Genomic DNA, 13,440 nt, shown 5'->3' on the forward strand with positions numbered 1-13,440 from the left:
TTAGACATCTTTGTCATTGACACGGACAGTGGGATCAAGGGCACCCTCGGCAAGTTTGCCAATGACTGCAAGCAGTGTTTTGCTGTTGTCACGCCAGAGGGAAGGATCCACAGGGACGGTGACAGGCTTGAGAGCGGAATCTCTGTGAACATCATGAAGTTCAGCTAGGCCAAGTACAAGGTTCTGCTGGTGGCTTGGGACAATCCTAAACACAAATACAGGCTTGGCAGAGAATGGATTGAGACCAGCTCTGAGGAGAAGAACTTCAGAGTGTGATTTGATGAGAAGCTCAATGTGACCTGGCAATGTGTGCTTGCAGACTAGAAATTCAACCATATTCTAGATATCAGGAAGAAATTCTTTACTGTGTGGGAGGTAAGGCACTGGAAGAGGTTGCCTGGAGAAACTGTGGATGCCTCTTCCCAAGAGGTGTTCAAGACCATGTTGGATGGGGCTCTGAGCAGCCGTGTCTAGTGGAAAATGTCCCTGCCCATGGGAGAGGGATTGGAACTAGGTGATCTTTAAGGTCACTTCCAACCCAAAGCATTCTATGATCTTATGATACAGTCCTGGGAAGTGTCTCAAATAATGAGGTTTTTTTTCAACATAGTACTTGCTTTCAACCATGTGAGGATAGATCTAGATCTGTTAAATACAAAAGTCTGATCTAGGTTGTAAGAGCAGATAATTTTTAGGGTGCTCTCCTAGCTTGTTTCACTTTCAAGGAGAAATGTAGTTAATCCTTCAGCCCATTATGGAGATCTGTGTGATTATCAAATTAATTATCTAGCAGCTGGTTTGGGGCCACCCACATTTCCTGCTTCACTATATTTTAATCATTAGCAGCAGCAGCCCTGTGATTTGCAGTGAAGTCTCACAGTGAGAAAGGCTTATGTGAGGGTTAGCCTTACGCTGGTGTGTGTTGTGTGAACATGGAATATGTTGTATTCATTGACAGGAAAGGATGAGCACAGCTGGTTCTGTACAGCATGACCTTCCTCAGCAGTGTACCAGGCTTTAAAGGGCTTGTGTTCCTGGTGTGACTGGCACCACGTGGCAATACATGATGCTGCTCTTAATATTCTTTGGCCCTTCAGACTTTGCAGTCACTTGCTCCCTAGAGTTGTCTGCTCTGACAGTGGCACCTGTGTTTCAGTTACTTGTGAGTTTGATGTAGAACTGTCACAGCAGGTAGCACCAAAAGTGAAGAGTTGTAATGCAGCTTAAGACAGGATCTGGAGCGTTGCAGGCTGTAAGATAAAGCTGTGACTGCTCTTGATTTCCCACTGTCTACGTCCTGTGTTGCACTAGCTATTGTGAAAGCTAGCAGTCACAAAATACACACAGTGCATATTACTGGTTAACTTTGGACATGAAGAATTCTGCAAATGAATAAATTTTGAGTTTATTATAGTTATTTTATAATAATCGATATAATTATTTAAATAAGGTTTGAAACATGTAATATTTTGCAGTTCAGAGGGGGTCTTCAACTGCAGTTGTAGTTTGCCTGTTACAGACTGCTGCCATGGATGGAAAAATAACCATTCTAGAATAATTCACTGCAAAAGTATTTGAATGCTGTTACAGAGATGATATATGTGCTTCGTAAGAAGCAATTTTCTAGTATTAGAAGGGGTAGCAGCAGTATTTAATGCTTCTTTGACATGAACTGAACAGAATACTTTTTTTGAAGTAAATCCTATTTCTATACATCTCCCAAAAACTGCTCACAGTTTATTTGACTTTTAAACTAGCAATTATTTTTTAGAATAGTCTGTAATTTGTTTTCCATTAATCAAAACAAATATCCTGACGTTGAATGCAAGAGAAGGTCTGACCTCAAATTTGATTGTTTTTAGATCAGGAGTTAACACTTAACCAAACCAAAGTACTTCCACTTTTTCTGCCCACACTTGTTATGAAATGTCTGCTGAAACAGTATCAGTGGGTTTTTTGAAGAGCTCTGGAAGTAATTCTCTCCAGAGCATGCTTGGGTGGTGGCTTGTTTGGGGGGTTCTTTTAGTAAACTAAGCTTGAAAATGTGCTAAAGCTGTTAAAAATTGCAGTCTCATTGACATACAGCTGTTTTCCTTTCTTACCTCATATCTGACATTGTGCTCATAATTTATTAGATGTTTGCTGAGATTGTTTACTGGGTGACTGGGGACTGGTGTGAGTTTTATCTTGAAGAAACAAAGCAGGCTTTATATTTTAAATCTGATGGCTTTGAAACCTGAAATTTCCAACACTCAGCTCCGAGCACAAGTCATACACTGGTTTGATGAAACAGCTGAAATGTCCTGCAGTGCAGTCTAAAGGCACTTGCTAACTGTGCTTCTATTGGTGTCACTGACCAAAGTTAGGTTACTGGCATGCCTAGGGCAGCCTTGATGCCTGGACACTTCCTGGATCTGCATGTGTTGGATATACTGTTAGGAGTTGCCACAGTTTGTACCCATGCTGTAGATGAAGTAAAACTGGTTTAGTAAGATGAAGCCAGCTTTAGCTGATATCTCTGTCACATCTGAAGAAGTTTGTTGAAGAATTGGCAGGGGATTCAGGTGTCTTTTGTCGCCTCTGTGCTTTCTCATTCTGGTCTTAATGTTGTGACAGTCTAGGGGTCCTCTTCAACAACTACAGCAACTAATCTTGATTGATGATTCGTCTCATCACATTGCACAAGTCCTTAAAATAACCCAACAAACCACATATATTCTGGCACTTATTATTATTTAAATGCATTTAAAAATAAAGAGTGCTCTCTCTGGAGATTTATATTTTTTCTCTACTCATCTTTTATGAAGGCCTTTCAGTGTTCTTCATCCTGAATGAATAAATCTTGTTTTCATGCAGACCAGTTCTGAAATATTTGTGGTGCATTCAGTTCTTTCTATTTCATTGACTCATATGTTATACTACTTGTTACAGATAAACAAAGGTGCTTTACTTAAAAAAGATTAGTCCAAACACTTGCTAGTAACTTCCTGTATTTCCTAGTTCTTTGTGCAAGTACCTTTCTAAGGAATGTGTTGTTTTCCTTGAACATGGAATTAAATAGCTGCATTTATGTCATTGGATGTTTTGAAATATTTCTGAGTTTTAGCTTGGTTGGTCAGTTTGTTTGTTTGCTTCCTTTTGTTTTAGCAAGACCTGGTCATTGAATGTGTAAGTTGATACATTAATGTTTCATCTTAATTTGGAAAAAATTATATAGGCTCTTGTTACCCTAGGGAAACCACTTGTAGTCCATGCTTTTCTAATGCTTATTTCTTATTTATCATTGTTAGCCTAGATTATTCTTTATCCTCTTACTTACCTGTCCATGTTATCTATCTCCTATGATTTCTTGTTGTGTCCCTTCTTGTGCACTGTATTAATATGTCTTGGTATATAATTTTGAAGTCTGCGTGTAAATGTGGGGGGAGATGAGCTTTCAGTCTGTCCTTTTCTCTATGAAAGTGAGGGTGTTGGTGGCAACTGCTTGTGTTCTCAATGTTTAGTTGGTAAGAGATGCATGGATTTAGTTGATTAGAGATGCATGGACTACATGTCCTCATAGACTGTCCAAGCAGTTACTCATGATTCCCTATACAGAAGAGGTGCCAGGCTGAAGGTACAGGGCATGAATATAATTGAGGAGAATATATTTAGAATGTAGTGAGTAGATTACTTGGCATATCAGTAGTTGAAAGAGTTCATTGTAATTGTAAATTATCACTGAAGTTCTGAGGTAATGGTCTTGAATTGTCCAGCTTGAGATACCCTGTTCCTTACCCTATTCTGTTTTTAAAATAAGGTCAGTGAAACATTGGAGGTTATAGGTGACATTTGAAAAGCACATAAATAAAGTAAGAACTGAAATGGTTAATGAGCACCTTTTTGCCACTGTCAAGAGCTTCAGGTTTTTGTCGTGTGGAATAAGAGATAAAGGGTTTGTGGGTTTTTCTGCAATACCTGCTGTTTAGAGTAAGCTTTGGTAACAGACCTTCTACTAACACCTTTCTTTTTCTCTCTTTCTTGATTTAGAACGACTTTTCCCATGGTGACTGCATGTCAAGTAATGAGACCAGTTTGCTAGAACGAACCACAGCACCTCATGATGGACTCCCAATGGCTTCCCACAGACCTCAGCGAGAAGGTATGTTGTCTGAGGCAGACTCTTAAGGGTTTACTTGAACATTAAACTCTGCTTGGAGTTGTGGACGTCTTGTAGCTCTCTTGCTGTTAATCTGAACAAGAAGCTGCAGTGATTGGTAAGTAAAATAGCTTCTCTGCCAATTACTTGGTCTTTTCTTTGTTATAACAAGTTGTCATTTGTGTTAGCTGCTAACTGCCAGTGAATGCCTGCATGAAAATTAGCTGCAAATGGGTTTCCCACTGAAAAAAGGGGCAGAATTTGGGGGAAAACAAGAACATATAATGCAATTGTATTAACAGTATTTAGATTTTTTTAAGCAAAGCTAAACACAAAAATATTGGGAGGCAGTCCATAGATTTTGCTGCTTGATTCAGTTGTATTTGGTGAAATTAGAAAAAAGATAGCAAAGAAAATCCACATATTAGCAGGTGTTATAGACATGGCAGTTTGGAGAAGTGAAAGGCTTCATAGAAGTCACTGTTTTGGCTCTGTTTGGGAGAATAAGAACAAGGCTTCTGAGTATAAACGAAACTCTGATATGCAATTGCCAGCACAATTTTTTCTCTTTGAAGAAATGAGCATTATTGAAAACGGATTTATTCTCACCCTTTATTCTTCAAGAGGATTAGCAAGTTACTTGTCTACTCAAAATTAGTCAACAGATAGTCTGCAGATAGGAAGGAGCCAACAATATGGAAAAACGATTGCTATTCATTTTGTCCTCCTAAATGTCCTTTTGTCTCTAGTGTGGAGATTTAACTGCACTTTGAAGGCAGGCAATTTGAGAGATTTGATTCCTTGGAAAAAAAAAACAAGAGAAAGATAATGGCAGATTACAGACAACAAACCTGTTTCAAATCCTTTTATGGAGTTCAAAGTGTTTGTATTCATGAGTTAGAAACCTAAAAGGGGGAATCTCTTTAGTAACACTCAGACTGAGTAACAGAAGCACAAAAAATTTGAATAACTTAATCTAGCAAAGAGCTTAAATATTTTTCTGCGTTTGTATTATCACAGTGAGAAACCGCAGTGAAGGATCAGAGTACCTTTGTGATACTTGCTACACAGTTATGTGGTAGAGATTCCCTGGTGCAGAAATCTCCTTACTGGTCAGAAATACCACTGATAGTAAAACTCAGGTTTTATTCTCAGCTGTGATGAATATGAATTTTTAAAATCTTGACTTAGAATGGAAACAGTGTCATGTATACATGCTTTACTTAATCATCCTGGATGCATGTGCTGTGTCCAGAATAGAGGTAGAGATGTGACACGCCTCATTGGCTTGTGTATTCAAACTTTTCTTCCGGCCATTTAGAATATCTAAAATATCATTGTGGAGACAGAATTATAAAGGAGTCTGTTGAAACTGTAGAACTAAAGCTGTGCAGCAACAACAGTGTAATTACCTGTTGTATCATGTATTACAATAAAACATGCAGCAGAAAGAAGTAAAGGAAGTTGAAGGTACTGCATTGTGTAATCAATTTTTTTTATACATGAGGACAAATTTTTAGCATTTAGAACACTCCATAATTTAAAATAAGCACAGTCTCATTAGGGAGAAAATGCTTGTCTGTGAATGTTAATAGTCTTAGTTTCCTAATTGTGTATGCTAAATATATGCATGTAGTGGAATGCAATTTAAACCACTATTCTCAGTTCCAGTCATGGGAATCAACTTCTTAATTAACTTATGAATATGAATTCCAGTATCAATTTGAATGTTAGCCGTTAAGAAATTTTAGTGCAACAAAACTTCTGTTGTCCCACGGTCCTTCTTCTAACAGCACTTTAATCTATACCAGATAAGTAAAAATCAGGGTCACTAAATATTAATCTTTTCATAAAATATTGATATTGTCTGGCATCCTTAGCTCATCTCAGATTTCTTTCCTTTGTAATTATAAATCTTCATTAACTGGTAAAAATGAAGTGCTTGTCTGTCTTCCTAACTCCTAGCTAGAGGATCACAACCATTGTATACCAGCACATTCAGTATTTGTCTCTCTACTAAGAAAATTGGAAGCTCTACCACTATCACTAGGCTTATTTGCTGGCTTATTTTTCCTTTATGGAAATTGCTGATGCTTAATTCTCTTAAAAATGGCATGTTTGATGGAGATGAGACTTGATTTGCAACTGCAACGAAGTTAATTTTAAAATGTTTACATTATATTAGATGATAATTAGCTAATATCCATTAATAAGTTTTGCAACATACAACTGTAGGAGGTTTAATTTTTTTTTTTTTTTTTTTTTTTTTTTTTTTTTAAGGAAAAACCACTGTTATGAGTAGTTCCTAATATATCCCATGTAAACATGCAGTTAAAAATTGAAAGGAAAACATTAACTGTTAACACCACCCACCTCCCTCCAAAAAAAGAGAAGCTTCTAAAGCATTGAAGGGAATCATTGATGATGTAGGGCAGGTCGAGCTGCTTTTAAATAATTTTTTTCTTCACATGTAAAGATGTGTTCAGGCTTGCACTAGAATAAAATTCTCTTGAATTATTAGGCCAGAATAGCAGCAAAAGTGGAAAGCCCCTCTCGGCAACATAAGGGTTTTTATATGGAGTATTACCTGAACAATGCCGTGTGCCCTCAAGAAAGTCTCCAGACTGTGAAAGCCGAATGGTGCTGCAGTTTGCCAGGTCACAGCCAGAACTTGCCTATTGCTGTATACAGTAGGCTGTGGGGAAGGAATGTGAAAGTAGCAAGTACTTATAGTACCTTTTTTCTCCTCTCAGTTCAGTTCAATGACACTCTTTATACTACAACTGTCAAAGCTTTCTGCTTCTTCTTTGTTTTCTGTTTGCTGACACTCATTTCTGCCTCCTTCAGGCCTTCCCTAACTAATTCTTTTCACCTAAGTACCCTCAGAAATGTGGGTATTTGGCCTTCGATTGCCCTCATTTACTACTTGGTATTTCTGATACCTAGGTGTAGAAGGTACTGTCTGGTTTTTATCAGCACTTGTTACTTCTTGGAGTAAAGATACATTTGACTTCCTTTTATTGTCTTTTCAGTTATAGTGGTTGTATTGTTGTAGTTATATGACATTTGGTCTAAATAAGCTCTTGGGTAATGCATAGATTCTCATGTGTGCCAAAGAGATTGTCATTCGGCCAGAGACGTACTTGGAAGAGAGCAAGGTTCTGCCTGCTCCCGGGCTGTGCGCATCGGGATTTAGCCTACAGGCATGCTCAGAGAGCCTGGGAAAGTAAGGAATGGCTTGCAATCTGTCAGTTTTGGAGTGCACAATAAGGTGTTTTTCTTTCAGCTGTACACATTGAGAAGATAACCCTGAAAGAAGTATCAAGAAAAAGGGCTGACAAACATTTGGAGTACACATTCAAAGTAAGCAAATAACCTCCAGGATGTTAAAATTATTGTCTATGTACTGCAGATACATACAGCTTGTTTCAAAAACCTTCACAGGAGGCAGTTTTGAGATTCTTTGGATTATCGTGTGATTCTTTTGAATTCTGTGTGCAAATCAGGTGTTTTACGTAATTGTGGGCATGAAGTGTGAGGGCATAAGGTGGGAAAGTTGGAAACATCAGCCATAGCTGGGTGTGTGACATCAGTTCAGGAAACTTGGCTTTTTCTAATTCATAAGAATTCTAAAACTAGTCAGTCATTTGCTCAAGTGGCACAGGAGCACAGTTGTGTCTGCAGCTGTAGATTGCTTGAAGTCATATGGTCATCATCCTGGGTCTTGTTTCTCAGTGTTTACTATACATAAACAAGAAGGGGTGGAGCCACTCTAAGCCTCATAGGAGAGTTGATCCTGTGCTTTTTGAGGAAACTGGAGATTGGTGCCTTTGCTTTGGACTTTGTTTCTTAAGGTAAAACCAAACAAGCTGCAAAACAGCCAAAAACTGGACAGCCTACCTAGTGTGGTCTTCGTCTATGGTAGTAGCTAAGGGCAGCAGGGCAGCATGTATTAAATGATAGTTACTAAGGCTGTTGGTGGTGATGTTTTCGCTGAATCGAAGTAGTAATTTTCTTAGCAAGGGCTGACTAACACTATGAGTCATTGTGCCAATAGATGTGAATCTGGTATTATACCAGATTTGAAGTTAAATGTTCCCCTTTTTCACCCCAAAAAAAAATGGTTCACATCAAACATTCTAACTGGTCATTTGACATGGGGGAGGTCTTTGAAGAAGCAAACTTTAAAAAAGCCATTTTGAGCTGAAAGTTGATGTGTTGATGACAGAGTTTGGTATTGTATTCTGTGATGTTGTGTTCTCTAAATGGATGCGCTCTTTTGTTGAGGACAGTAATATGTGGAAGGTAGCCTTCAAAGTCTTTAAGGTTAACCTGGCCAAATATTTCAGCCACATAATAGATTTTTTTTGCCACATAGTCTGTGAAGTGAATACGAAGTAAAATACAGTAGGAGATGGGGAAAGTTTGTACTGAATGCCTGCATCAGTTATCAATATTTAAAGTCCAAAAACTATTTTAAAGATACAGCATGTAGACAGATTTGACAGTGGTTTTGAATTTCTTTGTTGAAGGGGGAATGTGGATATATTCTGGTAAGTATTTCAGTAATCTTGAAACTCCAGTTCCTTTAGGATGGAGTTTCCTTTTCTCATCTGTGCAGGTATATTCTGTGCTCTTCACTGTAGATAATTTTGTAGTCACCCAGACACTGCTTTTTTAAGGTTGTAACAGCAATTGCAGTCATGGCTTCCCAGCTGAGGACACTGAGGGTAGTTGGCATTTCTGGGGACTAAGTTGAAGGCATTTGGTGGATGACATTACTCTGTCAACTCCTGAGAGTAAATGAATTTTTATAATTCTTGTGTCCACTCCTGTTATCCTGAATCTTGCCATGTAACTAATTGGAATCTTTGGCCCAGAAGTGGGCTTAAAGCCAGGCAGTACTCATCTAACCAAGCTTACTTATTTTTTACTCAAAACATGCATGTGAAGGTGCTGTTTTACTACTTGCATGTCATGTCAGAACAATGAGCTACTGAAATTTTATACAGGCATATGCCAAAATGTTGTCTGATTCTCGAGTGTCTTCTTTTGTAACTTGCAGTACTTTTTATGACTTGTAGCCTAAAACAACTTCTCTATGACTGTGTAAGATTTGAGTCTGAGGCAGATAAAATTATTTTATAGGTAATATAAGCAGAGATTTTTTTCTTTCATTTTGGCTCTTGGTAATGGCAGTGAGAGCTCAATCCAGTATATCTGACCTACAGTCCTTTTCTCTGGTACCTATTTTTTGTGGTTAATTATTTCAGTTTGATACAAGTCCCATAATTACAGAGCCTTCTGCCTGGCTTCTTTCTGAGTCAGTAATCTTCAGGGACTTCGTTGTATTTCCTTGAATTTGCCCATGCTCCCTTTAGCTACAAGTAACATGAAGGTGATCCTAAAATACACACTTAGAATTAGTATGTCTTTGAAAAAGTACAGCCTTATCCCTATTTTGCCTGGTGTGTGCCTAATTGTGAGTGTTAACTCTGAGACTGCCAAATTTATGGAATTGTTCAGACAAGCTAATTGCTATGAAATTTGGAAAAAGGAACTTTCCTCATTCTTTTTTCTTTCATTCTAGGTAACCTGGTCCGATTTTTCTGTAACATGTGTAACAAAAACACATCAGGAGCTTCAGGAATTCCTGCTAAAAGTATGTATTCAAATATGAAAGTAGTGTTTATACATCAGGTTTATAACTCCAGAAGTAGTCTAGGAGAGCTGTGATTTTTGGGGTGTAATTATAGAAAAAAAAGCATGCCAGCAGATTTTTGCACTTCACAATTGTATTAACCATTTAATTATATATATTGGAATGAAGGACCTTGACAGAAGAAGCAGCCCTGGAGAATGTTTGGGGAATTCCCCAGGAAGTGATTGTTTGTCTCATGCAAAACGGCACTCAGAGTTTTAATTCAACTACCATAAAACTGCCAGATGAGGTTTTAATATTCCCCATAGAGCTCATGTATAGGTACAACCACTGGTTGTTTGCTTAAGTTCCTGCTAGAAGGACCTTAAAGAGTATAATTTGTTATGTTTAATTAGTAAGACATAGCCATAAGCATAATAGTTTTTAATTTAGCTGTTGTATTCTTCAGTAGAACAAAGGCTGGCCTATTCATCATCACAAGGAGTTCAACTTGAGGAAAATCTAGCAACTCTATGTGCGTGTGTATCCGTGTTTAAAAAAACTAAAAGTTTTCTCAGTTGTTTTCCCCTCTGCTCTGATCAGAGAATACATTTCCATGCATAGGCCACATGCAGACCTCATCAGTGTGATGACCTCGAACTGTGTGTTCATTGCCAGTGTCTAATATTTTGGATTCCACCTATTCTGGGAGATTATTCTATATTTAAACTCTCCCCTACTCAGGGCAGTAATGAGAGATCTGTTTTGGACATGTTTTGATGGTATCTGGTGTTTTTAACTCCAGTGTTAATTGCGAGTGGAAAGCCAGTCACAGTACAAAGGTCATTGTCTTGTTCACTGTTTAAATAATGAACATTGTTTTTCAATATTCTAAAAATTAAGCAGTGAATATTAATCTAGTTGAATATCTGGTTCTAAGAGTTACCAGAGCTTGGTTTGTGAGGATTTAAATTATGGATGGCATGTCTAGTTGCAGGTGGGTTATCCCACAGCTTAAGATACATGCATCTGCACCTGAAGAGAACCCTAAAACTAGCGTTTCATACGGGGTCCTGTGCAGCTCTGGGATGAGCATTCACATGTATGCCTCCTGTTCTCCCACTTGTGTAAGGCAAACATCAGTGTCTGAAATGGACCTCTCTAGAGCCTGCTTGCTTCCTGGAGGAGCCAGGAAAACAGACATGATCCAGAGCGTTGAAGAGTTGTGCTGTTTGGCTGATGTAGCGTGTTCCATGTGCTGACTTGACTGCTCCAGCAGGGTCTAGGACATGGCAGAACAAGAGGAAGACAACCACAAGCTGCTATGAGCTTCCTGAGGTCTTCTGTGGAAAGTGTTCACAGCTGAAAAATATATTTGGTTTGTGCTGGTTTGATAGCCATAGGTATAGAAGTAAGAGAAAATTGTTAAGTAAAGCAGGACAGAACTTACTTGCTTTAAAAAACATAAAGTACAAACATCCACTTCATACATCCATGCTTTTTGTTGTTCTTGTTCCAATGTAAATGACATTGTTAAATAGTGTGGTCAGATTCCTTGGGACAGAAAAGAATGGTCAAAATACTTGATGGAAAATTCTAATGCTGCATGTGATAGAAATAAGATAATGGTAAAAATTGTTTCAGAATAGAAGCATTGGTGGGAAAACTAAGGTAGTAAATGGCATAACTTGGATGCTTTATATTAAAGGCTGGCTTGTCTTAGGTCATAAGCATGAAAAATTCTTTGCAAGTAGGAAATTACCCACATATGTGGAAGGACTAATAAGCTTTTAAGTAACAAGGCTGTCCCATTACCTTAAGCACCTAATCTTGGGTTTGTATAACTGAATCTTTAACTACAGAAGGAATTGCATTCCTTTTAATGGAAGTTTTAAAGACAAGAAGGTAACTGTTTCCAGAGACAAATCTACATTAAAAATACTAGGCTAGGAGATTTGCTCATTCCTGCAGTTCTGCAGTAACTTCCTGGTACCTCTTGGCTAACACTGACTAATTCTTCAGTCAGAATTTGTCAGTAATGCATATCAAAGCCAAAGCTAAAAACAGCTGCTTTCAGCCCTTTGTGGTTTTAGATCTAAGACATTTCAGGTGTTGTAGTACTGTACTAACATAAAACTAACAGCACCTGTCAGTCTGGATTTGAGGAATTCCTCTTATGTATGTTACCAAGCAATTATCTGCATCAGACACAGCATCCCTCTGTTAGTGCCACTTCATTCAGTGAAGGATTTACTGAGTCCTGGGCTGTGGTTCCAGTAGCTGGATGCAGTATCCAGCTGCACTCTGGGTCAGGTGTATTCCAGATATGCAAGAGGAAGATGCTGCTCTAGTGTGAATTACTTAGTGCTGTTGATCCTAACTGGTGGCAGATGTTAACCACATTTGCAACAGCTTTGAGCTTCAGTTTTAAAAAGCATTTTTCAGTGGCAGTTTACTCTTAATTGTGCCATATTAATTTTTTTTTAAAATGTAGATGAACAAATCTGATCAGCTTTGATATACTGAAGTACAATATTTGGAAGTTCTAAGGGTGAAAAAACTTTGTTCTGGGGAATATTCTGATTTAAAACAGACATGCTCTTAAGTACCAAGAATTTTGCCTTCTCAACTAGAACATCAGAAGACCTCACTTTGTAGTATTGGCATTGGAAAGTTACAGTGAATTTTGAGAAGATTCAGTGTTAATAGCAACTGGGGAGGGACTCGCTATTGATTAATCTCAGTGTTGCCCACTGAAGTCGAGTGTATTAAATAACTGAAATGGTTTCCTTTCTACTCTCATTTATTTAAAATAGTTTAGTCTATCCAAGTGATGATAGTGAGTACAGTGCATTCAGTCATGCCTGGTTTTTTTTTTTGTGTCATTTTCAGAACTAATTTCTATATGTGAAAGATTTAAAGAAATAAATTTTAAAAGAGGCTATAAACTATCCTGGAAAAGACCATAGTATTTGGTAGATTTACAAATGTAATTCTTTTAAATAGAGCTTTAAACAGTTTTATTTCTGGATTTGCTGTGAGGATTTACAGCGAAGTGTTTCTCTTGCAAAACTAGATGAGGTTGATTTGTTGTACCTTTGGTCTGTAAAATACATCACTCAAACTGAAACAATTGAGTTTCTTGTTGATACCAAAAGGTATAAAGACTAATAGTGAACAAATATAGTCCTTAAAATGTCAACTACTCATTTTTCACATTAACCTTTTTCTCAGCTCCCAAAGGAACTGTCTTCTGAAGCATTTGACAAGGCTATTTTAAGAGCACTAAATCAGGGTTTTCAGAAGAGGGAAGAACGAAGGCATGCTGATCTTGAGCCCATAATCAGGTAAATGTTTTAGCAAGTAGCCTGAAATGCATCACCAGAAAAGTGATTGAAGTCAAGTTAGAAGACTTCTATGGACAGTGGAAATTCTGCTAGCTAAACCCAATTTGCAAAGAAAGTGGGAAGGCAGTGATGAAATAGATACTCTTGACTCTTAGATTTTCTTTAAATTAAGACTTTTACTAAACTTCATAGAATTACTTCTTGGGAAGCAATTGCACAATTATGAAAATATTTGTTCTAAGCAGCATTACATAGTAATGATTGGCATTTGTGGAAGGATACTACCTCCCTTACACAAGGGTATATTTAGAAAT

The 13,440-nt window shown here is 37.8% G+C and overlaps 1 protein-coding gene across 4 annotated transcripts in view; it reads left to right on the forward strand.

The window, feature by feature from the left end:
• Nucleotides 1-13,440, forward strand: part of ZCCHC2 (zinc finger CCHC-type containing 2) — a 44,266-nt gene that overhangs the window by 10,330 nt on the left and 20,496 nt on the right. For all 4 annotated transcript variants that reach the window (XM_084207541.1, XM_084207542.1, XM_084207543.1 and 1 more), the window contains exons 2-5: nt 4,030-4,141; nt 7,425-7,501; nt 9,729-9,800; nt 13,014-13,126. In XM_084207541.1, coding sequence (XP_084063667.1) covers nt 4,030-4,141; nt 7,425-7,501; nt 9,729-9,800; nt 13,014-13,126 — 374 coding nt within the window. The remainder of the gene's footprint in view (nt 1-4,029; nt 4,142-7,424; nt 7,502-9,728; nt 9,801-13,013; nt 13,127-13,440) is intronic.

This window comes from Fringilla coelebs, assembly GCF_963513975.1.
Source record: "Fringilla coelebs genome assembly, chromosome: 1".
NCBI lineage: Eukaryota > Metazoa > Chordata > Aves > Passeriformes > Fringillidae > Fringilla > Fringilla coelebs.